This window comes from Serinus canaria, chromosome 13 (genome assembly GCF_022539315.1).
Source record: "Serinus canaria isolate serCan28SL12 chromosome 13, serCan2020, whole genome shotgun sequence".
In the NCBI taxonomy this organism is placed as follows: Eukaryota; Metazoa; Chordata; class Aves; order Passeriformes; family Fringillidae; genus Serinus; species Serinus canaria.
Genome location: NC_066327.1, coordinates 13,597,113 through 13,622,110, shown reverse-complemented (window position 1 = coordinate 13,622,110; position 24,998 = coordinate 13,597,113). Strand labels below are relative to the sequence as shown.

The window sequence follows — 24,998 nt, the reverse complement described above, 5'->3', positions numbered from 1 at the left end:
ACAGGAACTGAGAGGAAGCCGTTTCTTAGGGAGTTCTACTTCCAGCTGCTGCATGCAAAAATCACCCTTCATCCCTCTTTCTATCACTTCTTTCCTACAAGTGTGTTGCCAGTTTGTTTCTCAGCTACATTAATCCCTTAGTTTTCCTGATTTTCACTTAAAACACCTCTCAGTTTGGTGCCTCTGTTCTCCTATAAGATAGTCATGCAAAGCAAGGTTCCAATTCTAGCATCTTCCGTTTACTCATAAATAACTCCTTAGTTCTTTAGTTCACCCGTATAAAACACTGTGAAGTAGTTTAGCTGCTTCAGCAAAGAACATTTCTTAGCCCTTGATCACAGGTGCAGTTCCAGCCCAAAAATATATAAAGACAAGATATCCTTGAGGAGAGGATGGTGATCCAGGCACAGGGAGAGTGGCCAGAGAACAGCATTCCTCAAAAGCTGTTTTTCAGCATTTTGACAGAGTCAGCCCTGAGTTGCAGTTTCCACTCCACTTTTGCAAGTCTCCTCTCTATTCTGGATGTTTTTGCAGATGCACATGGCATTTTTAAATATGAAAAAGGACTGGCATTCCATTAGACTCAACTGTGTAACAGTTTTCCAAAACCACCAAATTATTGCTGCCAAAAAAACTTGCCAGAAGATGTTCTGAGTTGCTTCTAAGTATTAGAACCAGAAAATTACGATGAAAAGCTTGAATAGTTCATCCTACAACTCTGTTACTTGGCCAAGCCCTTTCCACTTCCCACAGTCTGCTACGTATTATGTAATCTTATATCCAAACCCTGTCTGCTGTGGTAAAAGCAGGTGTGGGAAGCAGTCTGGGGCAGTGGATTGCTGACACTTGTGTCAGCTCAGTGCTGCTGTCAAGTTTCACTTACAGTCATCAAACAGATCTGGAAAAAACAAGAAGCAGATTTGTGTGGTGCTGTGAAGTGTTGTCACCTCTCAGTGAAAGCCCCACCAGCAGGAGCTCTGCACTTGTGCCCTGCCCCAGCAGCTGTGCTGCAGCACACACCACAACAGCCCAACCTTGGCAAAGCAGCCCAGAGTGGACTGAGAGGCACCCACAGCTCTGTCTGGAGAGGATGTGCTAAGAAGGAAACACGGAAGTTCACAAAGAAGATAATTTTTCTTGAATGTGAAGGGTGAACGGGAGCGTTGTTTGTCACCTTCGGCCAGAATGTTGGCTCACATCTGCCTGAGCTGGGTTCTCCTGGTGCTGCTCACAGGTAAACAAGGGGACAGAAACAACTGGGTGGAGGTGACACATATCAGGGATTCTGAGGGTGGCAAAGAGAATTTTATCTTGCAGAAGGAAGAGGGGCCACATCACAGAGGCTGCAGTTCTCTGTGTTAAAATAGAACTTCACAGTGGCTCAATTGAGTTCTAATGGCTTTATCTCCTTTGGGAAACAGAAACATGCTGAGGGTATGGTGGTTTTAAAGATGCTGCTTCTTGGGCTGGCTGCTCATCTTACTAATGGGCTTTTTTAGATAATGATGATTTGAGCAGAGGACTTTAAATTGTCTTAGAGAAGATGTAAAACCAGGACATTTCACTTTGGCAGGCTTTGTGAAGATGAATACTTAGGTAGACAGGGAAAAGATCAGCTGTGGCTTCTGGTGCTTTTTAGCCATATGAAATATTATTGGGACAAATTGATAATTTTTCCTTTTTTTGTTTTTTTTGAAATCATGAGGCAGAAGTCCTAGATTGTTCAGGGTAACAGCAATAGAAACAACAGGTTGCAAAGTGGTAATAATAAAGACAGACAGACATTAAAAACTTGGTGGTAAGATGAATTCAGTAGAAAGAAAAGGGGCATTACAGATATTTCTTGTAGTTCTTTATAAAGACTTTTATGATAAGTTACATTTTGAGCTTCCTTTTCATATTAAGCTGGTTTCAGAGACTTATTTCTATTTCTTTGCTGTCATGAATGGTCTGCTGGGTGTTAGGGCTCACCATCTTGTCCTGAGTAGTGTGACAGCCTCCAAGAAATGAGACAAATTTATGGGGAAGCAAACAAGTTAGATATTATGTAAGACTTAGAAGAGAGAATAAGGTAGTGGAACAAAAAAAGAGAGTATATATATTTCTCAGAAAAGCCCTGAAATATTTCTTCTAATAAGAATTGGCAAAACCTGCCTTGAGGCAAGAGAAAAGGAAATTCATTCAGCAGTGATCATTCAGATGAAACCTGCAGTTCAGTTCATTGAAAGGAGGGGAGAGTTTCCCACAGTGGTTTTGAGAAAAGTCAGTGTCTCACTGTTCCCTTGTGTGTGTGGCTTGGGTTAAATGAACACAAATGAAAAAGTTAAGAGCCAAGAGACTGCACCTGGCTCAGGAGAAGCCACAGAGTCTCTTCATCTCATTACCTATGTGCAGAGGCTGCAGAAAATGTTATTCCTCTGAACATGTCCCTGGCCTGATCGTTATCCCTCACTGCACCAGTCCTGCCAGGACACAAATATAAAATCAGATCCAGCAAAGCCTGGTGTTCTTTGAGGGATGGGAGGTTTCAGACATGCAAGATGCACAAGAAGCTTCCACATGCCCTGTGCTCTATAACTGTTTGTCTTTTTGTCCTCAGGCTCCACAGTATCAGAATTAATTGTGATAGGAGAGGTGGGGCAGAACATCACTGTGCCCTGCCGCTACAGGGTCCAGAACAGAAAAAGCCTCACATCCATGTGCTGGGGTCGGGACAGGTGTCCCAATTCAAAGTGTTCCCAGACCATTATCTGGACAGATGGCTGGAGGGTGACAGAGCAGCACAGCAGCAGGTACCAGCTGAAAGGGGACCTGCAGAGGGGGGACGTGTCCCTGACGATCGTGAACGCCAGGGAAGCAGACTCTGGGACCTACTGCTGCCGTGTGGAGATCCCAGGCTGGTTCAATGATCAAGTGATCAACCACAAGGTTGTGGTGCAGAGAGGTGAGTGCAGAGGAGTGCTCTGCTCCTGGGTCTGGACTTCAATGGTTGTGGTGGAAATTATTTCTGCAGTCATCCTTGAGGACCTTGCCTATCTGCTGTTAGTGCTGCCTCAATTAAGCTGCCTTGGGCAATGTTGTTACCCCAGTGCAGTCACTGCAGTAAAAAAAGGACATGATGCTTTCATGGAGCATTCTTAGAGACACCAAAGAATTTAAAAGGAAGGGCAGCATAAAGTATTTATCCAAAGCTCTATTGCTGAACCTTTGTCATTGAAAGCTGTGTTTGATTTTCCTTGCTTCATTCCAGATTAAAGCCAGGGGTGTAAAATTGTAGCTTTTTATGCATTCTTCCTTTGATTTTTAGTTTTTCCCTTGCTTGTGATACTATTTAGAATAAGTGGCTGACAAATGTACTTGTGCTTTGCTAGCAAATTTTTATTATAAATACACTGTCTCTTTCTCAATACACAAATCCCCAATAAGGTTAATTATGTGTTTGTTTTGTTTTGTATTTTAACATCAGCAAGGATCTCTACTGCAAGTCCTCACACTTACACCTCTGAACAGACCTCAGGTAATTTTTATCCAAGTGTTAATAGCATATACAAGCCATATGTTAATAGCATATACAAGCAAATTGGGAATCTTAGGAAGGAAAAAAAATACGATAGATGATAGAAATGTTTGGCTTAAATTATGAAACATTACCAAAGATCAGAACTTGGATTTAAATTCTACTTGATATTATATAGAAGGAGCATGTATGCTTAGGAGGAAACTGCTTCCAGGAGTGATGTCTTAGTGATGCTGCAAGGTTTGCTTTTATTTGACTGTTTTGGTTTGTTGGGATTTTTTGTGGCATAAAATCACCTCATCTTCTAGAAACGCATCCCATGAATGGTAAACCACAACTTTTAGGAGCTGGGTGTACTCACTATTTAATCAGAACTGTTTTATTGGACTAGCTCAAAAGAACATCAAATTAAGGCTCCTGCCTCCTGCAGCAGCCAGCAGCAGATGATTAAGGAGGATGTTAGAAAAATGGCATTAATTTTGTGACACAGTGCCAAATTATTGTTCCACCCTGGTGTAAGATGTGTCCCTGTGGCTGCCCACAGCCTCTGTGCACATTTAATAATGTGAGGTCCCTCATTGCAGGGGAAGAGACAGTGCTCAGCTATTCTTGTTTTCTCCATTCCCTTCACAAAAGGATAAACTTCTATCACGAACCTGCTCAGCTGCATCTTTCCAGTCTGAAAAAGACAACTTTAATTTCCACTACACAAGAGAAACCTCATGGTGTAGCAATGGCTTATTCTCTGGATTCTGAAAAAAAAAATAAAAAGAACCAGGGATGCCATTTGTATTTCTCCCTCTATCTTGGATGTTTTCAGCTGAGCAACTCCAAATTAGTGTTACAATGGTTGCATTTCCTTTTTGGAAGAAGAAGTGAAAACTTTCTCAGACAGTTTCTATTCTAGTTGCAAATAACATTGATTCCAATCTTAGAACAGTGACCTCTTTCTTAGCTGGTGGTGGAACAGGGTTTGAAGTTTTCAGAATACAAGGTAGTGTGTGCATGTTCACACTGAGGGAGATGGGAAAAGGCAGGTGGTCACGTGCCTCTGATTTAGAAATACTCTAGAATCTCCAGTAGAAGCTGATGATCCTCTTCAAAATAAAGCTTCTGGGATAAGGGTAACAATTTAAAACATAAAAGCAACCAGCTGGGGTTGGCACAGAGGGAACAGGAGATTTTGTGTTCAGGAGGTTTTTATGTCATATGACAACAAATGGGGAAACTGAGACTGATGATTGATAAGACAGAAATTTGTGGCTCTTAATTTTAAATGTGGCCAACAGCTGTGCTCTGGGAAATTACCTCAAAAGGTGCTGCGGGTCCTTATTCAAATATATCACATTTTGTTCAGTCTGTTTACTGTATAGCTGCCTGGAGCTTTTAAAGTATCACCTACTTTCTGTGACTCTGCATCCTGTGCTGCTTCAAGGCCCTGAGCTAATCTTCATCATTTTCAGCTGATAACCTAAGCTTGCTTTATGCATCATTTTTTGCTTCAAGGCCAGGGTGGATGGGGCACTGTGAAACATGGTCTAGTGGAAGGTGTCCCTGCCCATAGGAGGGGAGGATATGAGCTTTAAATCCCTTTTATCCCAATCTGTTTTTGATCCTATGGCCACTGTTTCTTGGCTCCAGCACTGACTGGTCACTCCTTGCCAGTGTGGAGATGACAGCAAGAGCCAAGTATTTCTAAGAAGGAGTTCAAAGCTCTGAAAAGGACAGCAGAAACTTCAATATTCAGAGTTTTGTGCTGCCCTCTGAAGGCACCAACCTCTTATGATATGCAGAGCCCAGACTGCTGGTACACACAGAAGTTCAGGGTCCCAAGTCAGCAGTACAAATTCTTGTGCTGAGGCAGAACAGTTCTCTGTGCAAGTGATGTGTTTGTCTTGCCTTTGCTCAGGTCCTGGCAGCACCAGTGAATCCTCCTTCACTGTCACAAGGATCTGGCCATTGGTTTCTGCTTCAGAAGCTCCTCAGACTGTAAGCATCAACCTTGCTGTAGCACACCTAGACAGGGTGGAGGGACTTGAGAGGTTACTGGGTCATCCCTACAGGTCACTTCCACTGCTTTAGTCTGATTGCAACAGAATATTGTTTGGTAGTCTGCGTGTTTAGTGGTCATAAAGAGTGCTTGTGTGCTCATTATTAGAGAAGGGGGGAAAAAAACCCTGCTTAGCATGCATAAAGTACTTCCTTCTAGAGGGGGAAGAGCTTTAGCAACATTTGTATTTCTTTTCAGGCCCCTACTCCCTGCTCAGACCCCTCAGACTGCCTGGATGTGACTGCAAACCTGCAGGTATGGCAGCACATGGGCAGGAGTAGAGCATGGGCCACCTGAGAGCACAGGGCTGCCCTGCACTCCCCGTGCAGAGGGGCCAAACAGGCAGCTCTGTGTGTCCTGCTCAGCCCTGCAGCACAGGTGGGAGGGTGTGACTTCATGAGACTTCCTACTCATTAAAAAAAATCACCAAATATTATTAAACCTGAATAAATGGGATTTCTCAGAACTTCAGATCTTCTGAAAATCTCGAAGCCTGTGTTTAACAGCATGATTCACACAATTGTTGCAGAGATTCTGCTTGAAACTGGGCCTGTTTCTCAAATTAGGTTTTGGTCTCAGGTGTGCTTTTCCTGCAGAGTTGCAAAACACACAGAAGGCCTTTGGGTGTTGCATGAGCTTCTTGCTGTCAGTTCTTCTAATGCTCCTTGGCTTGTGTTTGGCAGAACATGTCTGTATCACTTCCCAGAGAGCAGCACCCAGAGCATGGGCTCTACATTGGGATTGGCTCATGTGCTGCCCTTCTGCTCACCCTGATTCTGGCTCTGCTCCTCACTAAACGTGAGTACTTTCCATAGGCTCAAGGATTGTTTAGGTTTGTCCAGCCACAGCTGGGGCTGATGCCACATCTCCCACTTCAGGGCAGGAAGCTGGGGTCCCTGGAGGCCCCTGTGCTGTGGCTGCTCACAAGGGGAATTTCCTATCCTGAAAACATTTTTGAAGTTCCCTTATTTAGTTTCTTACACTTGAGTTTATCTTTGAACTGACTACTTTACTTGCTTCTAATGGTTTAAACAAAATTAATGTTTTCTTTCTTTCTTTCATTTCATTCTGAATGGTCCTTAGAATATTTTTACAACACCAAGAAGATGGGTGGTTCTGCAGGGTAAGTTTTCTGTTCCTGCTTTTGCTAGAAGGACAAATGAGGTTGCAGAAAAAAAATGTTGGTGTGCTGACCATTCCACCACATACTTTGGCTTTCTTTTTTAACCTCAAGTTAATAGAAAATATTATAAAGAGAAACTAATAATTCCTGCTAGTTTTTGCTACTTAAAAAGTAAAAATAAGTGTCACTGTCAGTTCACAACCTTAGGGAGCTTGCTAACCTCAGGTGACAATTGTCTCATAAGTGGAAAGATGATTCATTATCAGTCATTATCACGTGTTTAAGCATATTTTACATGTTCTAGTGAGCTGGTTGATCTATTCCTCTGTGGTTTTATTGTCTGTTTTTGGTTTAACACCATGTTTTTTTACTCTTTTGTGCAGCTTTGTTGCATTTCAGAGGCCACGAGGTGTGGGGAGCCATAGTGCCCTGGAAGAGGAGAATCCTGCAGAGGAAAATGTTTATATCATGGACTAAGGACTGGATTCATGGCTGCCTTTGTCATTCCTGGGACATTAAGCAGTTTGCAAAATGTTGGCTGCTCCCTCTGCTCAGCAGCTGAGCGTGACTGCACTACTGAAGCATTAATCACATCCTAATAATAAAACAAATAAAAGCTACACTTTAAATTAAAATCTTTATCAGCCTGTTCCAGAGACAGAAACCAAAACTGGCATTGGTGGAACTTTCCATTTCCTAAAGAAAGTTATGATTATATTTATTATCTGCTTCAAATTCTTGCTTCCTTGTTGGAAAAAAAAAAGGGGAAGTGCCAGAAGGGCACAATTGTGTTCTCTGTGGATTCTATCTGCCACCTTCCACAGAGTCTGTGCCATCAGAGGGCAGAAGCAATCTCAGAGCTGTGTGACAAAGAGGTCACATGGCCAATCTCAGTAGTATTAGTAATTTAATACACAGTTGTATTTCCATTGCAATCAGGTATGGCCTGTTCTGGTAACAGCTCAGTAAGGCAATATATTAATGTCTGTCCACCTGGATTAAATCTGGAGGAGCTGTGGCTGCTCACCCCCATGGGATATCCTTGAAGCCTACAGCATCAGTACCTCAAGTCACAGCTTGTGTGCTGTCAGAGAATTATGACTAAGTGTGAGTTTTTTGGCAAAGTGCATAGTTGTTTTCCTGTGGCTTTCTTTACCCTGAAAGAAAGGCACATCTTTACCCTGAGAAGCCCTTGGGGTGGAAAGTCTCACTTCAAAATCTCTAAAAAATCTGAACCTTCCCCCCTGCCTTTGTAAAGTTAATTAAATGATTTTCTTAGCTTGCAGAGAAATCATGGACATTGTAAAAAATGTTAGCTGGAAGTTGGCCTTGCCTTCACACATCTCTAGATATCAAACAACTCTTGATTCCTAAGAATGTTGGATGTGTTTGATAGATTTCACCTCATAAATGGGAAATATCTGTGGCCAAGTGCCTTTTCTCTATTGCTCCTCAGTTAGTGATGTGCCTCAGCTTTTATTCTCTGCAAAACTAAACTTTGGTTTACTTTACATAAATAAATAAATGGAGTCAGTCCTGTGAGTATGAATTGCTGAGCAAGAGACACAAAGCAAATCACCTCTAAGTGGAAGAATAATTGTCCCCAGTTGTTTTTAAGAACACATTATAAACAGAGGTTGGGAAAAGAGCAGAAAAGCAACACAGGCAGGAGAGACACCAACTCTTGCCAAATATTGGTCAAATAATTTTGTCCTGAAGCTCATCCTAGGCAGCAATATGGAATTACCCAGCTCAGACACTGCTGCCACAGGAAAAATTCACAGATGCAAACTTTCTACCAGTGAGTTAATTTTTAACTCCAAAATGATTTCAACAATGCAGTGAGGCATAAAATCATTAAGTATTTCTGTTAACAGCTGAGACGCTTGAGGCTACAATCTGGTTGTGCTTTAGGGGAGCTGGGGTGAGTGGAGAAGTGAGCCCTCCTTGTCCCAGCAGGTGGAGATGGGAGGGTGGGGCTGGCTGGGGAGGGCAGTGCTTTCCCCTGGGGTCACAGAGGGCCTGGCTCAGGTGGGCTCTTGCAGGTGAGGGGTTTTGCACAGACTCACAAAGGAGGAAAAGGCTCATCCTGCTGAGCAAGGAAGAAATGGAAAGCAAATTGGGACAGGTGACCCTGGAGTGCTTTGGATTTTCCCTCATGATCTCTGGGCTCTCTGTTGTAGCAGGCTGAAAAGGTGAAGGTGAATTCATGGCTGACTGAAGAGTGTGAGCACAGATATTGGGTGATCACTGATCCCAGGGCCAGGAAAAGTGATGGACACAACGAGCTCTGCCATTTTCTGTCTTCACATCATGTGTAGCTTTGTGTGAGAAGGTACTGAATCCAGAAATGACTGGCTGGTGTCAGACTGTATTTTTGCATTTGACTATTAATAACAATTACTGACCCCAAATCTCTGCCCCTGCTGCAGACAGTGCTTTCCTTTGCCTGGCTTAGCATGTTGCTGCTGCAGGCTCCAGCTCATGACAGGAGCTGGAGGAAGTCTGATCTGGCTCTGAGGAAACATCCTCAGCAATTTCTGCTTTCCTCAGTTTTATGTAATCAGTCTCTCCTGGGGTCAGAGTTAGACATGTGGGATCTCCAGAATCATCTGATTTCAACTGTTCATGCTCTTAAGGAGTTTGTGGGCCAGGCTTTAGACTCCTAATCATAAAAGATGCCTGTCAGTAAGGATTTTAAATTAATATTGCAGGCTAATTCAGACTAATTCTTGCATCAGCAAGTTTTTCACATAAAATAAATTTCCAGAGTATCTGATAACCAAAATCTTGAATCAAAATCTTTCTGCTCTGCAACTGCTTGGTAAACAGACTTTGCAAAGGTGGTGTGGAGCAAGAACTTTGCCTTGGGCATGCAGAGTAATACACATCCATAAGGGAGAAGCTCCCTGGGCTTTTCCTGCCTGCACTTGTGTCAGTGGATCTTGGAACAGGCATTTCAAAATGAGCCTTAGACAAAGCAGGTGGCACTTGGAAACCATTCAGCCATCAGGAGATTGTTTGGCAGCACATTGAGCTGATGAGGCTGAAGAGCTGAAAACTCCTTTTTGAGACACCTCTGCCTTTTCTGCCTGCAAGAAGCCACTAGATAGCAGTACAAGAGCAGAAAGTGCCCCATGTGTTTGTGGTTCTTCCCAACACACTTGGATTTTGGATGGTCTTTTCCCATGCAGTTGGCCCAGCCTTGCTATAAAAACAGAGCTGATAGGATGGTGTGTTCATCCAAGCCTTTCCTGCTTGCTGTGACATACTGTCCAGTTCTGTCTGGACAAGCTTCATGGGAATTTGTACCTGAATAACGACCCAGCTTTGTGCCCCAGGTGAGATTCAGCTGCTCCCTGCACTGGCATCAGCTGAGCATCAGCTCACAGCCACTGCTGGGTGGTGAGTGATGGGAGAAATTATGATCATTGCAGGGAAAAAGTCTCCAGGATATTGGAGACCTCAGCTTTCATTAGTTCTGCTCACAGAGCAGCTGGGGCTGGGCCATTGTATGAACTGTACCTAGCAGAATATAGAAAATTAGGTATTTTACTCATTGCCTTTACTGCTAACATTTTATTTGCTTTTTTCAGTGCTAGTGAGCAGAAGGGTGATATTTTCATGGGCTTGACTATCATGATAAGCCCAAAATCTCATTACTAAAAGTGTAATGACTGGTTAACAGCCCATCATTTTATCATTTGAACTTGGAATTGCACTCGTTTGCACTGTGCTACATTTATTTGCACAGAATTTTGTCTATCTGCAATTCTTCATTCCTGACCTTACTGCCCTGAATTACTTTTGCTTTATTGCTTAGCTGTTCCAGAGAAGAACTTCCAGAGAACTTATTTGTCAATTGGTCAGAAAGAAATAAAACAGTCAGAAGGAGTGAAATGTATTTCTTGAAGATGATGTTGCATTTCTTTGGGAAGGATGTGGTTTTGGCAACAAAATATTTGCAACAACTTCCTCCAAGGCTGTCTTTGCAAACAGAAAATGAAGCTGGGGAGAGAGAGGAGTCTTCAGGCAGAAGGCAGAAGCATGGGAAATGAGGGATCTAGCAAATGTGAGTGAAGACAAAGTCTGAGGGGAGACTACATCAAATGTTTAGGGGTAAAAAGCACAGAATGTGTTCTTGCCACTCAGGACCCTGGAACAGAACTGGGCCTTAAGAGTTCCAAGGAATGGCAAAGCAAATAGAATATTGAAATTTCTGGTGATAGTTCCATGCTGAATGTCTTGGAAGAGGAAAGGTGAAAAGGACAGCCTGTTCCAGGGTTTACTGCTCTCTCACTAAATACTTCCAATGTCCTGTATAAACCCCCCTGGTGAGCTTGGAGTCATCCCCATGTGTCCTGTCAGTGGCTACCAGGGAGGAGAGATCAGCATTTCCTGTCCATGTCCCCTCCTCAGGAAGCTGCAGAGGTCTCTGAGCTCCTCTCAGCCCCTTTTTCTCCACTCCTGGAGTCCTCAGCTGCTCCTCACAGGACGTTCATTCCAGCCCCTGCCACCTGCTCAGTTGTCCTCATCTGAGCACATTCACAGAATTCACAGAATTCACAGAATTCACAGAATTCACAGAATCACCAGGTTGGAAGAGACCTTCAAGATCATCAAGTCCAACCCAGCCCCAGCATCTCAACTGAACCCTGGCACCCAGTGCCACATCCAGGCTTTGTTAAACACACCCAGGGATGGTGACTCCACCACCTCCCTGGGCAGAACATTCCAGAACTTTATCACTCTTTACATAAAAAAAATTTTTCCTTATATCCAACCTATATTTCCCTTGTTGCAGCTTGAGACTGTGTCCTCTGGCTCTGTCATTGCAGTACCTGAATGTCCTTAAGCTGTGTGTCCCAGCACTGCCCACAGTGCCCCAGGTGGGGCTGCAGAGCCCCGAGCCCAGCAGGAGATCCCCTCTGGCCAGTTCCTATCCGGAAACACTCACAGCGTGTCAAATCTGGAAATGGAGAAATGAGACTGCAGTGGGACCCACTCAGACTCAGGAAAGGATAAGATCTGGTTTCCTCTCCTTCCACTCACTGCCCTGGTGTCTCCATCAGCCAGAATGTCCCACTTTGTGCTGTTTTACTGGATGATGATGATACAGATCTTTATAGGTGAGTCTTCACCTGCTTTTTTGTGTGTTTGCTCAGGAAATTAACATTGTTTCCAAATGAAAACCAGCAACACTTGTTTTGTGAAAACAAAACAGTGAAAAAGATCATAATTGTATATAGAACTTCAAAAATTTTCTTATTTATGAGTTAATACTGCTTGAGGTTTGTGGTTCTTTCACTTTTAAAAATGTGTGCAGCTTCCTCTGTGTTAGTTCCCTTGTTCTTTTCCCTTGCAGAGCTCCTGAAGGATGAGAATGGCTTTTTGTTATCTGCTCTTTAACTCAGCTCCATGCTGAGAATGTGTTGTCTTGAGGTTCAATAGCCAGTTAAATGCTTCTTTTCTGTTTATCAGTCATACCCTCTGCAATCTCATCAGTAAAGAAGCTTCAGCGAGGAAAAAAAATAAAAAGGATTGATAGGGCAAAGATTCCAAATATCTTCTGCAAAGTAGGAAAATTATTCCAGGAATAGATCAAGGGAAAAAAAATCTTCTCAAACCTCTGTCCTGGCAGAAGGATGAATGTTTTTTCCATTCAATGACCAGTTTGTGGGAGAGAAGACAACTACAAGAGCAGCTATGGGAATTACTGCCTAGTGCCAGCTGCCCCTGAGGGTGGGTTTGAGAGAGACTGAACACAAATATCAGTATACCTGTATGATCTGACCAATTATGAATGCCCCTTTCTATTTTGGATGGGATATGAAACATCTGGAGTCCGTTTCTCTCTCACTGATGAAGGACCTAAGAGAGGCAAACCTCACAGAACTCAGTGGGAGCAGCCAGGGGTCAAACCTGGGTGCCTGGAAGGTCAGAGCTGTGGAGAGGGGCAGGATTCCCCTCACAGGAAGAGCAGGGTCTCAGGAAGCTCCTAATTTCAAAGACACATTCATTCCCTCCTATTTACTGTTTCCTTTGGAAAATGAGTCTGTAGAAGAAGCTGCACCTGAGAAGTAAGTCATTTAATCCTTATTAAATAAGGATTCATGCTGTTCAATCCAGGCTGCTGCAGTGCAGGCAGATGTTGGCAACATCAGCTTCACAGAAATTGAAAGAGGATTTGAAACTGCAAAACCTGTAACTTTCTAACAGGAATACCAGAGGGAAACTGCACTGAAGACACTCTGATGCCTCGTGTCTTTCCTCTTCTTCTTTCAAATTCTTTACTTATTTATTTACTAAGTTCAGGGCTCTGCTTCTCTCAAAGAGAAGAGCAGGCAAATTTTCATTTGTTAAAGGATTGCTTAATGAGGCTGCTTTTGTGCTGTGCAGAAATGGGCTGAAATAGCAGGAGATGAGCACATTTCTCCTCAAGAAGCAGTGACCTGAATTCTAGCAACAGTTTTAACATATCTTTGTTGGACCATCTTGAAAATATGTGTTAACCTGCTCATGACTAAGCCCTTCCTCTCACAGAAATACTGTCAAGGTCAACTGCAGGTCTGGTTCTGTCTCCATAGAGAGAAGCTGTTTTCTCTGTTTTGCTGTTTCAAGGCACATGGACCATCCCTTTCCAGGGGCCAAAGCCACCATCTCACAAAGCCTTAGCCTGTATTCAGGAATTCAGTTTCTGGCATCTCCTGCCTTCATTTCTCTGCAGAAGCTCCTGCCCTTCAGGCCATTTTGCCTGTTGTTTTGTCTGCCTCTATTCTTTCAGCATTTGGAGCTGTGGAAACCCGAATGGGTTGGCTTCTCTTGCCAGTGGGATAAGCAATAATGGATCTGATATGTCATCCCAATAACAAGTCATGAGGCAGCCTGCCACAGACTAAAGCCTCACCTAGGGAATAGTCCATTAAAGAGAAAACAAAAGAGACATGGACACAGTTGGAAGCATCTGTTTGCTACCTGGGAGTTGTGCCAAAAAGGAAAGGCATTCAAACAGCTGGAAAAATAGAAATGTTTGGCAAACCAGGGCAGAACCTGGTGATAATAGCAGCAGCAGCAGCAGCAGCAAGTCCTCTTTGGGGTGAGCAAGCCAGCCATGAGACATCAGATCTGCAGGGTTGGAGGACAGGTCTGCTTGCTCCCCAAGTCCCTCAGTTCCTGCTCCACGGTGTGTAAATGATAACATGGGGGCAAAAGAAAGGCAGGAGGATTGGCACAGACCAGGTGAATGTAAACCAGGAAAGATTTGTTCCTGTCTGGGAACTTCTTTGTGTAGTGCCTTTCATGGAGAAGAAATCTCTTTGAAGGCAATCTAGAACATCATAAACATTTAAGAGGGAATAACATATTGCAAATATTCAGACCAGATGCCAAGGTGGGCATTGGCTGTAAACACCAACCTAAGCTGGTCACTAAGAGTAAGAGGGCAAGGAAAGTGTGTATGTGCTTTTTTTAAAATCAGCATAACACCAACAACTAAAGTTTCTCTGTAGACAGAGTTCCACAAGGTAAGTGGGATTGGTTGGCAGGGCTTGCTCAGTGCACTTTCTGACAACAGGCTCCTACAGACAGATCCCATGCTGTGCCAGTTTAATTAGGCCCTAATTTCACACATGAATAAGAATTTTGGACCCTGCTTTTGAGACTGTCAGTGAAAGGCAACTGTGACAGCATTTCCTTTTTGAAGGAGGTGACGCTGGGCTGAGAAAACCAGATGTCTTTCACAACAGGGTTCTGAACAACTTTGAAACAGCCTCCTAGGAGAGGAGATGGGATGGGAGCAGAGTTCTCAAATTCCATTTGCAGAGGTCCAGTTGTGCTTGGGCTGCCAGTGACAGACCCCTGCCTTGCTCACCACCTATCTGAGGTATTTTATGAGCCTCTCTCCAGCAGCTGGCCAGGACCAGATCAAGGAGCAGAGCAAAGCCTGAGAGCTCCTGGCTGTTGCCTGCAGTGCCTCGGGGCATGAGATGGAGGAGAAGCCCTGGGGATCAGCACTGTGGCCTGCAGGCAGGAGTGTTTGGTTGTTCACTCACTGTGTTGTGTAGGCAGAGTCACCATCAGAGACTGACAGCACTCCCTCTCCTTGTTCTTCTCCCTGGCAGCACCCACGGCGTCTGACACCGTCAGAGGGACAGAGGGACAGCCTGTGACCCTGCCCTGCTCCTACCGCGTGACGCGGCGCAAGGACATCTCCGACATGTGCTGGGGCAGAGGCCCCTGCCCCAATTCCAAGTGCACCAACAAAATCCTGCAGACCAGTGGCAGGAAGGTGACGTTCAGGGTGTCTGAGAGGTACAGCCTGCGTGGGTATGTTGCCTTTGGGGACGTGTCCCTGACCATTGGGGCGGCCAGGGCAGAGGATGCGGGCGTGTACTGCTGCCGCGTGGAGATCCCCGGCCTCTTCAACGACATCAAACGCAACATTCAGCTGGAAGTGGCCAGAGGTGGGTCTGGGCACCTTGGGGACACGGCCAGCAGGGAGAATCCACTCCCTAGGTACTGAAAATTGGGGTCTCTCTGCGCTTCTTTGGTTTGTTTTGGCCAAAGGTGCGTCACTATAGGACGCGAAACAACACGAGCGCACACAAGGCTGCTCTCAAGGTGAAGGAAAAAGGGAAGTTTATTTTCTGACCCCAACATTTATAGTTTTCCAAAAGTGACAGTGGAGTGGAGGGTGACAGTGCCACCTCTACAATGACACTGGACGAACCAGCAGTCCATCAGATTTCTCCTCCTCCACAAAAGAATGCAAAACAATCAGTTATTTGCAGAAAGTGTGTGAGAAAGTTTGCTACAAGAATGTAAACATCAGAAGGCTTAGAAAATATTAAAAAATCAGGGTGACAAAGGTGTTTTTCCCAAATTACGTATTTTTCAAGGGAGATCACAGAATCCACACAGAATCACTGGGTTGGAAGAGATCTTCAAGATCATCGAGTCCAACCCATTCCCTGACACCTCAACTAAACCATGGCACCCAGTGCCACATGCAGTCTTTTTTTTTGAGTCATAGTCAATGTGCAGTTTAATTCAAAACAACCCCCTAAATTTTACCCAATTTTTTTGCCTTTTAAATGAATCTTTCATTTCTCGCTGTGTAGCTCGGCTTGGCTTTTTAAAAGATGATGGAATTAAAAAAGGATTTATAATTTAAAGAGCCATTGGAATGAAATTCAGTTTTTCAATTGAGATTCACCCCAACTAAAGACTTTAGTTTCATTCATGTTGAAGGAAACACATTAGGATGACCCACCCATAAGGGTGCTTCCTTCCCCTTAAGGGTGGGTCCTCAACATCCACTTATGTGGAAATTTTGTCTCAGAGTCTTGAAGGGCTTCTTCCCCTTCCTATTATTTTCCTGAGATGCAGGATAAAGAGAAATCTTGCACAGAAAAAAAATTAGATGATACACACCCTGCACAAAGCAGAGAAACATTTTTTTCCTGGCTTTTACAGAGCATGATTGGTGTTCACAGCATATTTGTTTGTCTTTTTTAAACAATACAACAGGAGAAAGGGTGAAAAACGCTGCAATTGATTGTCTGCCCCTGAGGCTGAGGGCAACAGGCATGAAAAATGAACCAGTTGCAAAAATTAGCAAGAAGATTGTAGCTGGAAAATGGAGCTGTTTTATTTATTGTATTTTTATGAGGACATTGAAAAGCAAAATAACAAAATTTTCAAGCTTTGGGGTTTTACCACACGAGGTTCTGGCCCTTCCACCTCTATAAGAAGGTCAAGGAGGGGTTGTTTGAGACTGGTAAAAGAAGGGCAAATCTATAAATCTGTGAATTTCTCAGACTGGTCATACTTTCAACTAATTAAAATAGTAACTCTCCCACCTTCATTTTCAGTATTTTAGCAGCCAGATAATTTTTATTAATTTCTGCATTGGCTTCCCTCAGGGCTGGTTGTGAATGCTCTGACCTGGCTTTTCCCTTGGCTGTGTTTTTTCCATGCAGCCCCTCCAGTGACCACCACCACCACCACCACCACCACCACCACCACCACCACCACGACAGAAGCTCCTGTTTTCACTGAATATTTTACAGAAACAACTTCTGCTCCTCAAGCAACCTCTGATCTCCAGCCAGCACCAGAGACTACAGTCCTGCTGACAACCAGCACCCTTCCACCAGCAACCACAGCCCCCGAGTCTCCAGCAGTAACCACAGGGGAGACCTCTGCTCCCCCAACAATTGCTGGGACAGAAAATGATATTTTTCCTGTGACTGTGGTGGAAACCAGTGCTCCCCCAGATTTTCCAACCACTTCCCAAGCAGCTGATGTGACCACTGAAGATGACACGTTCTGCTCCACGCTCCCTGGAAGCACAGGGGGTAACCAGCACCAATCCTTCCCTTTTTCTGTGCAGCAGAGATGGTCTGTTAGCCTGGCTGGCATCATAGAGACTCTCCAGTACTCATATTTATACCTGGGAAGTTCTCTCTGAGGTGCCTATGGGTGTGTTTAAGGGGGTTTAGGCAAACACAGGTCAGATATTGCAGATAATGCAAAATTGGGGTGAACAGCCAAGGCAGCAGAGGGTCAGGCTTCCTGCAGAGGAGCTTTAACATGGAGAAATAATGTGGCAGAAACCTCATGAAGTGCAGCAGAAATAAATGCAAAGCCAGCACCTGAAGTGGAGTAAGAGAGATTCACTTAACTGTGCACTGATTTTTTTTCTTGATTTGGGAAAGACAATTGAAATTAGAGTATGTTCTGCTTGAGAAATAGTGACAATTCAAAGCATGTTTAAAATTGAGTATTTACATTCTCATCTCCTATAAAGGCTGCTGCTGTTATTAGTGATCAGAGTGACCTGATCAAACCATGGTTATCAAACCATTTGTGGGCTGCAACTTCATCCACATTACTGGCTTCATTTCCACAGGCTGATGTCTGCACAGGTTTGAGTGCCATGTGGAGACCCTTCTAATTAGTGATCTTTATGAGCATTACTTTTTACTTTTTTTTAGTGGCTACTGAGTTCCCAGGCACACTTCCAAGTGCAGAGGAAGCCTCCACCTCTGTCCTGATGGAAGAGTTGTCAGCCAGGGGTGAGTAGGATAACATTACAAGGTCAGAAGTTGCTTGTTCAGAGAAATTAAAAAGTTGGCATCAACAAAACTGTTGAGTATTCTTAAGGGTGCACCAAACACATACTGATGATTATTCATTGCAGTGTCTGGGGTCCACACAGAAATTGGTTGAAATCACCATGTAACAACAGCTGAGAAAAACACGTTTTTATACCTCCAAAGGAGGTTGGTTTTGAATAAGTCATGACTGTCAGGTATCTCGGGTCTGAGAGAAGTTAAAACCCAAACTTTTCAACATCACTGAGTTCTCAGATATCTGATTTGTCACTATGAGGTCGTTGAGATTTCCATTTTAAATCTTTCCCAAGTGTTGTGCCCCCAACAGAGAACTTAATGCTAAAATTCAGTGATGACATGTTGCATTTGGCCTCCTAGTTCCAGCAAGAGCCATGGCTCTCTTAATTTTTAAACCCACAGTAATTTGATTTTTGCAGGTCTTCTTTTGATAGACCTAAAGACTTCCAGCAGAAAGAGAGTTCCTTGATGCCCCTGGAGAGGGCTCACAGAAGAGACTAAACTGGTCCCTTGAACATTTGTGAGGGTTTCTCACTCCAGTCTCACTTGCCACCCTTCTGGGGTGATGGATAATTCCTGTATTTTGTCATTGCAAATATCAAGTTTTACAAAGGGTCTTTTCTCCAGGGTTCTTGGGGCAGCTTGAGTTGTGTCAGTGAGCTGGAAAGAGCCACCACAGCAGCAGTAGCAGCAGAAGATGTACCCTGTCAGTGTGAGTCACTCCCCCCTTGCAAAACCTTGTGTTGAACTGTCACAAGGTGTGAAACTGCTGCAGCACAATTTGCTGGTGTCTGGTGAGAGCCATAGGCCAGGTCCAGTGCTTGACTCTGCCTCATTCACACTGTGAAATAATGCACTAAAGGCACCCAGCTCAGCCTTGCTGTATGGTAAGAGAAGGCTGGTTTGTTGCTGAACATTGCACTGATGTTAGAACAGCAGGAGAGAAACCCAGGCTTAAGGGCTCTCCTTCTCCAAGAGCAATTTTTGGCAGGTAGGCTGGGTTGCCTGGGGTGGATGGCTCCTGCTGAGCAGGCTCTGATTTAATGTCTCTTCTCTCTTCACTTGCTTTCCCCCAGCTACAACCCTGCCAGCACCAGCCATACTTCAGACCCCAAAAATATCTTTGCTCTTACAAGTATCCAAGTGAGCAGCAATAGCTGGTCCCATCAGCCAGGCTGCACATGGTGCTAAAATTTAACTTTGACTTGTTGGGCCTGCATTGTCACTGTTACATCTGCATTTCTTGTGGATTTGGGGTAGTTCTGAAGCACAGAGCTCTGAGAGAGTGGAGTGTCATTAAACAGGCAAAATGCGATGTTCACACGTCCCCAGGATTTTTAGTATTTCTTAGGGTTTTATCACCTGTATTTTATTTAGCTGGAGTTTTTGTTAGTCATAATCTCCTTTCTACTCCTGTTCAAATTTCTGCTTACACTGGCATGAGCTACCCATGCTCTGTCCATGTCTTGATAAAATACAAGCACGTGGGATGTGGAGACACATCAACTCAGCTCTCACAGGGGGCTGGTCAGAACTGAGATATTTGGGGCAGATTTGGTTATTAATGGGATAAACTTTTTTGTATTTTACTCAAAAGTTAAAAAAAAAAAGGCAATGGGATTATATCTTGGAGGGACACTATTCACAAGAATGTGTAGTGACAGGAGAAGGGGAAATGGCTTCAAACTGACTGAGGGTAGGTTTAGATTGGATATTAGGAAAAGTTCTTCCCTGTGAGGGTGGGAAGGCTCTGGCACAGGTTGCCCAGAGAAGCTGTGGCTGCCCCATCCCTGGAGGTGTCCAAGGCCAGGCTGGATGGGACTTGGAGCAACCTGGGACAGTGAAGGTATCCCTGGGTTTTCCTCCTTCTCCATGAAGGCTGAGCTTTCCATGGCTTCCTCAGCCACCATTTGTGGTGGAAACTGATCCTCCTCTTTTGGTTACAAGGTGCTTTAGCCTTTCTCATTCCCTGAGAGTTCATTACTCCTCAAGTGAAGCAGTGACAGCCACTGCAGCCCTCACTCCTTCAGGTGCCTGTGCCAGTAATAATTTCAATCTCTTTCATTTTCAGAGGTTTCAGCAAATTCAGATGGCAATGCTGGGAAATATGAAGATAGAGGAGCTAAGGTAAAACTTCCTGTAAATTTCAAGAGTGTTTGAGTAGAAATCAGGACAGCAGGACACACAAGTGATTTTCAGAGTATTCCTGCTGCAGAGAGAGCTTTGGCAAACAGTGGCTTGAACTTTTATTTAGAGCTCAGGAACCACCTGTTCCTCTTTTCAGTGGCTAGAGTCAAAGCCTGAGCATTCCATCCACCTTGGACACCTCAGAAAAAACTGATCCCCAGCATCCCTGTGAGAGAGGGGAGGTAACATTGAGGTAAAAGGCAAGTTAGGAGGGGGTTACACCTCTCCCTGTTTTTAAGAGAAGGATGGGGGTGGTTGAGCTCCTGCTTCTACTTTGGGCACCTCACTGAGAAGTTCATGTTAAATGGGCTGAATCTGGTTTCAGTATTTCAGAATAAGGTTTATTAAATACTGAAAAGGGTAATTAATGTTGTTTATCATCATCAACTCGATGTCTCTTCTCAGCACTTTGTAGAGGCAAGCTCAGAGCAGCATTGCAAACTGCAGCCCAGTGCTCTGAGCAGCAGTGCAGCCCCTCCTGTGCAAACAGCTCTGAAGGAAATGTGCTCCCAAAGCCTTTTCAGCCTCTCTCTTCTCCCTTCCAGTTTCCCAGCTCTGCCATTGTCATTGCCTGTGTCATAGCAGGGTCCATCCTTTTGGGCTTGCTGGTTTGGAAACGTGAGTATCCTGCAGCTGAATGGTTCTGATGCATGTCCTGCTGAGTCCCTGGCTGTTCTGGGAGCTCTGCCATGGTCCTGGAGCCAGGGCTGTGCTCATTTTGTGGGAGTTGCTGTCCTTCCTCCAGGGCTGTGGCAGCATCAGGGGGCCAGGGAGGATGAGTTGGGGGGGATGCAGCAGGAGGCAGCCTGTGCAGAGAACCTGTTCCCTCACTTCTTGCAGGCCTGGCTCATCCTGTTGGCTCTCTCTTTATACTTAAGTGGCTCCATAATTTCCTGGGAATGCTCCCAAAAGACACTGGTGTAACTGAAATCAGGGTGGGATCCTTTCTTTCCTGCTTAGCCCATAGAAATTTTGCAACTTGCTGTCATTGCTTCTGAGCTTGTTTGAGAGATACATTGGAATTATAGATCTCATTTTGCCATTGTAACATTAATGTTATTTTGCTTCCAGGTAAACAGACAAAGAAGTTTATAGTAAAAAGGTAATCCATTTTGTAATTTCCTATTGAAAGTTCCAGTGTAATTTTTCTCAGAGACAGGAAGGTATATTGGCCACTGATGGTAACAGGTGCAGTATTGGCTTGTGGTGCTGATTAGCAAAGTTGTATTAGGAGGAAACTTCAGGTAACTTCACTCCAGAAATTCAGTAGTGGTTCCTGGATGCTGCTGCTGTGTAGGAATGAACAGAAACCCAGAGCAATGGAGAAGTGAAGCAACAGTTACTGCAGTGTAGTGACTATAGCTTAAGGAAGTATTTAATCTGGTTTTATTTTTGATTGAGTACCAGGACATGATACCTTGTGCAAATGTAATTGATAAGTTCATATCTTCTGGCTTATCTTGGAAAAAAAATCCATCACCCCTTTTCCAAAGACCAATAATTTTTCAGTGGTAACTGATCCTTCACTGCTTGCTCTACATGGGAGAGAGGGTCTGGGGAGAGACTCTTTTCTCAATCCCAGGGTGGTTACCCTGCAGCTGCCATCACAGGGCTCAAACAACCCTTCCCTATCCATGAGAAGGATGCAAGCCAGGTAAACACCTCCCTGCTGTAAATAAATGGAGTTACTTCATTGCAGTCATTGGGCTCAGTAGCTTCTGGTTTCCATTTCCATGGCAATTTGCTGATGTTACAAATAAGAAAGAATGCTCTGGAGCAGCAATGTCCTTTTGCCCCATCCATAGTGATCTGTGCTTCTCACTGCAGTGCTGGACCACCAGAAGAGACTGACAAAGTTTTCAGTGGTGCTGAAGGAGAAAACAACATTTTTTCCCTGTGAAGAGCTCCTACATCACCTGCAGATGCCATGGGAAATAAAAAGGGCCTGATCCATGCTGCACTGAGAGATACTTGTGAGCCCTCAAAATATCAGTGGCTATAAAACAAAGGCCAAAGCTTCAACTATGAAAATTTAAAATCTTTGTGCAAATTTTCCCACATCACCCTTAAAACTCACTGCATAAAGCAGCTTATTTGAGAAGGGGCTTCATGCATTATTCATGGATGCTCCTGGCATCTGCCTTCTTACTAGCACCGTGTTGCACAATGGAATTTGTTTTTCTCCATTTTCACTAATGCACTTCCTTGAATACAACTTGTACTCTGGGGAACAGAAGAGATCACATGGAAGGCTGCCTATCTTCAAGTTGCCACAAAGAAAGAAAAGGAATCATGAAATACAGAGTTTAATGCTTTTATGTAATCAACAGAAAAATTAAGCACCAAAGAATGCTGTGATTTAAATCAAAAATGCCAATTACTTAAGGGGTATCACTGCTGCCTGTGATTCAGTGTGTTTGAATAACCCTTGGAGAATATGTTAATAAACTCTGAAATTTTTTGCTGGCAATTGGACTTTTTGTGCCACATCCTAAGGCATTTCAACAGGAGCTAGGTATTTCCCAGGTGTGGAAATGACTGGTGTGCTGTCTCAGCTCTCCAAAGAAATACTGCAGCATTAGCAGAGGTGAGAGAATGCCCAGAAGACCAAACTAGGGGAGAATTTCTCTACCTTGCCCCCACAAACCCCTGTACAACTCTATAAATCTGTTAAGGGAGAGGGATTGTCCATGGAGGCTGGGATCATTGATGGATGCACTGCAGAGCTGTTGTGCAGTTCCCTGGGCTCCTCACCCATTCTGCTGCAGTGACTTTGGGACAGATCCCAATCCATGAAGGGTTTGCTCTCTCCACTGCCTGGAGCTCACCAGTGCCAGCCTCAGCACCTCTGGGCAGCGAGAGCCTGAAGTCAGAGCCCCTGGTGGGAGCAGCAGTGGCTCAGAAGCCAGCAGGGTCTGGCAGCTCTGGATTTCCCCTCTGCCTGTGCCCAGGGCTGTGGTCAGACTCTTGAACTCTCCAGCCCTCAGAGCTGGGCAGGCAGGGCTGGTTCCTCTTTGGGGTCCCTCTCGGTGTCTCCTGGGTTCAGAGCCCTGCTCTCACCCCGCTCTGGAGGTGCTGTGGGAGGCACAGGAGAGTCCCCAGACAGGGGACATGGCCTGTGGGCTCCCAGGCTGGGTTTGCTCAGCTGAGACTGTGTCTGTCCCACACCAGGCACTGTGGCTGTCACTGCCCCAGCACAGAGCACAGGACCTGGCATCTCTCACTCCTAGGCAGGAATCCCACACAAACCTCTGAGGAATGACAGGAAACAAGCAAAAAAGAAAACCCTAAACAGGTTTGATGTAGTCCTTTGAAAAACCCAAACTTTTCTTTTTTGCCTTTTTTCCCCCACCCAATTAAACCTGTTAATTAAGTCAACAATATCTCCGTTGCAGCTGCCAATTGGCAGAGCTGGGCCAATCCTTTTGCTCTTACTAATTAGCTGCTCACTAATGACTTCATTACAGCAGAGCTGGCTCTCACTTGGGAAGGTTCTAGCACATTTGCTGTGGTGCTGGCTGGACTTAAAAGCCCTGGTTTTGGGGAGTTGTACAAGGGGAGAAGAGATGGGAGCCAGCAAAGTGAGTTTGATCTGGTCAGCCATGTGGAAACACAGCCCTGGGAAGCTGTAAGTGTAACTTATACCACTGAGCATTCTTATTTATCTTTTTGTTCAGCCCAATTATTGAGGCAGAGCCTTGGGTTTAGAATGGCAATTGGAGGCAAGGATTTGGGGAGGGTTATATTTAAATGAAAATTCACTGAAGTTATTGTGAGGACTGGGGCTGTCAGTATGTTCAGGGAAAGGTTAAAGTGAGCCTTTTAAATGTAGCTGGAGGAAATGCTGCTTTCCAAAAGCAACAGAAGCCCCAGAATGCAGTCTCTGGGTCTAGTGGAGAAAAGCTGGATGAAAGCAGCAAGTTTTCAGAAAGAAAAGGCTGTGAGAGAGGATGTCATTGGCATCTGGAAATGTTGGCCTTTGTTTTTAAGACTATTACCTTGGAAGGCAAAAAAAAAACGTACACTTGAGTGAAAATAAAGCACTGTAGCAAAAAATCCTTCTGGTAACAGATTAAAGCAATACACAGAGGGCAGAGGACCAAAGCCATTTTCTTTAAAACCACCCTGCAGTTCCCCAAAGCTCCAGTCCCTCCATCCTGGCCTCCCACCACCTCTCAAACTGCCAAGCACCACGAGCAGAAATTACCCAGGTCTGAGGCCTCTCCCAACTTTGGGCTGCTGGAGTTATCTCAGCATTTATGGACTTGCACAGGGAGCCTGGGGCAGAGCAAAGCAGGTTTTAATTTGTTTAGAGTCCATCTCAAGCCTAAATGTTGTTATATCTGGAGAGTCTGGCTTGGCTCTATGGAGCAAGGCAGTTAATTAATGGAGGATTTAGCTTTTGGTCCAAGTAATAATTTTTACTAGTCCCCAGTAGTTTGTGGACAATTGTCTGTATCAAAATGACTGATTAAAGAGGGTAAAGGAGGTCTGACGTGAGGAGATAATGACTGAACTGCCAGATTAGTACGGAGGAGGGACAGAAAAGCAATTAAAAAGGGAGATTTGAATATTTTGGGATATGGGATTGACTAATGAGGAAACAGGAGGAAGTAAAAAAAGAAAGGCAAGTGCTGAGTTAGGAATACAAACCCTTTAAAGAGAAACCAGAGGAATGAATTAAATATCATTTTGAGATTAATAAGAGACCTCTCTTAATAGACTTTATTGGAGCTGACTGTTCTCATGGTCCCTTTCCATCTCAGCAGCACATTTCATTATGTTTCCAGGTTTGTTTCTTAGCCTTAATGTGCTTTTCCAGGCATTTTTTAAGGTTCATATAAATAAATCTCTTGGTTTCAAAGGTGAAATGTAATTGAGGCTTAAGAAAGAGCAAGCAGAAGGGAAGAATGTGGCTGAGTACATAGGAAATTAGAAATAAGAATAAATAGCATCATGGGACTTGGGGAAAGAACAGAGATAACC

At 44.3% G+C, this 24,998-nt stretch overlaps 1 protein-coding gene across 1 annotated transcript; it reads left to right on the top strand.

Moving 5' to 3' along the window:
- The first annotated feature begins 829 nt into the window (after positions 1-829).
- LOC103817332 (uncharacterized) lies at positions 830-22,482 on the top strand. The gene is made up of 16 exons (XM_050979867.1): positions 830-1,234; positions 2,600-2,944; positions 3,467-3,517; positions 5,427-5,506; positions 5,766-5,822; positions 6,251-6,365; positions 6,651-6,690; positions 7,074-7,166; positions 11,686-11,819; positions 14,811-15,152; positions 16,671-17,048; positions 17,688-17,768; positions 19,897-19,952; positions 20,558-20,630; positions 21,084-21,114; positions 21,840-22,482. The coding sequence occupies exons 1-16, from the start codon at positions 1,186-1,188 to the stop codon at positions 21,910-21,912; spliced, it is 1,998 nt and encodes a 665-aa protein (XP_050835824.1). The 5' UTR covers positions 830-1,185; the 3' UTR covers positions 21,913-22,482.
- The last annotated feature ends 2,516 nt before the right edge of the window (positions 22,483-24,998 follow it).

What these genes read in the sequence shown, in the direction of transcription:
- LOC103817332 (XM_050979867.1), top strand. Translation starts at nt 1,186, where the DNA reads ATGTTGGCTCACATCTGCCTGAGCTGGGTTCTCCTGGTGCTGCTCACA. An exon ending in CTTCAGAAGCTCCTCAGACT is followed by an intron (nt 5,507 to 5,765) that starts GTAAGCATCAAC and finishes ATTTCTTTTCAG; the next exon opens with GCCCCTACTCCCTGCTCAGA. An exon ending in ATGAAGATAGAGGAGCTAAG is followed by an intron (nt 19,953 to 20,557) that starts GTAAAACTTCCT and finishes TCTCCCTTCCAG; the next exon opens with TTTCCCAGCTCTGCCATTGT.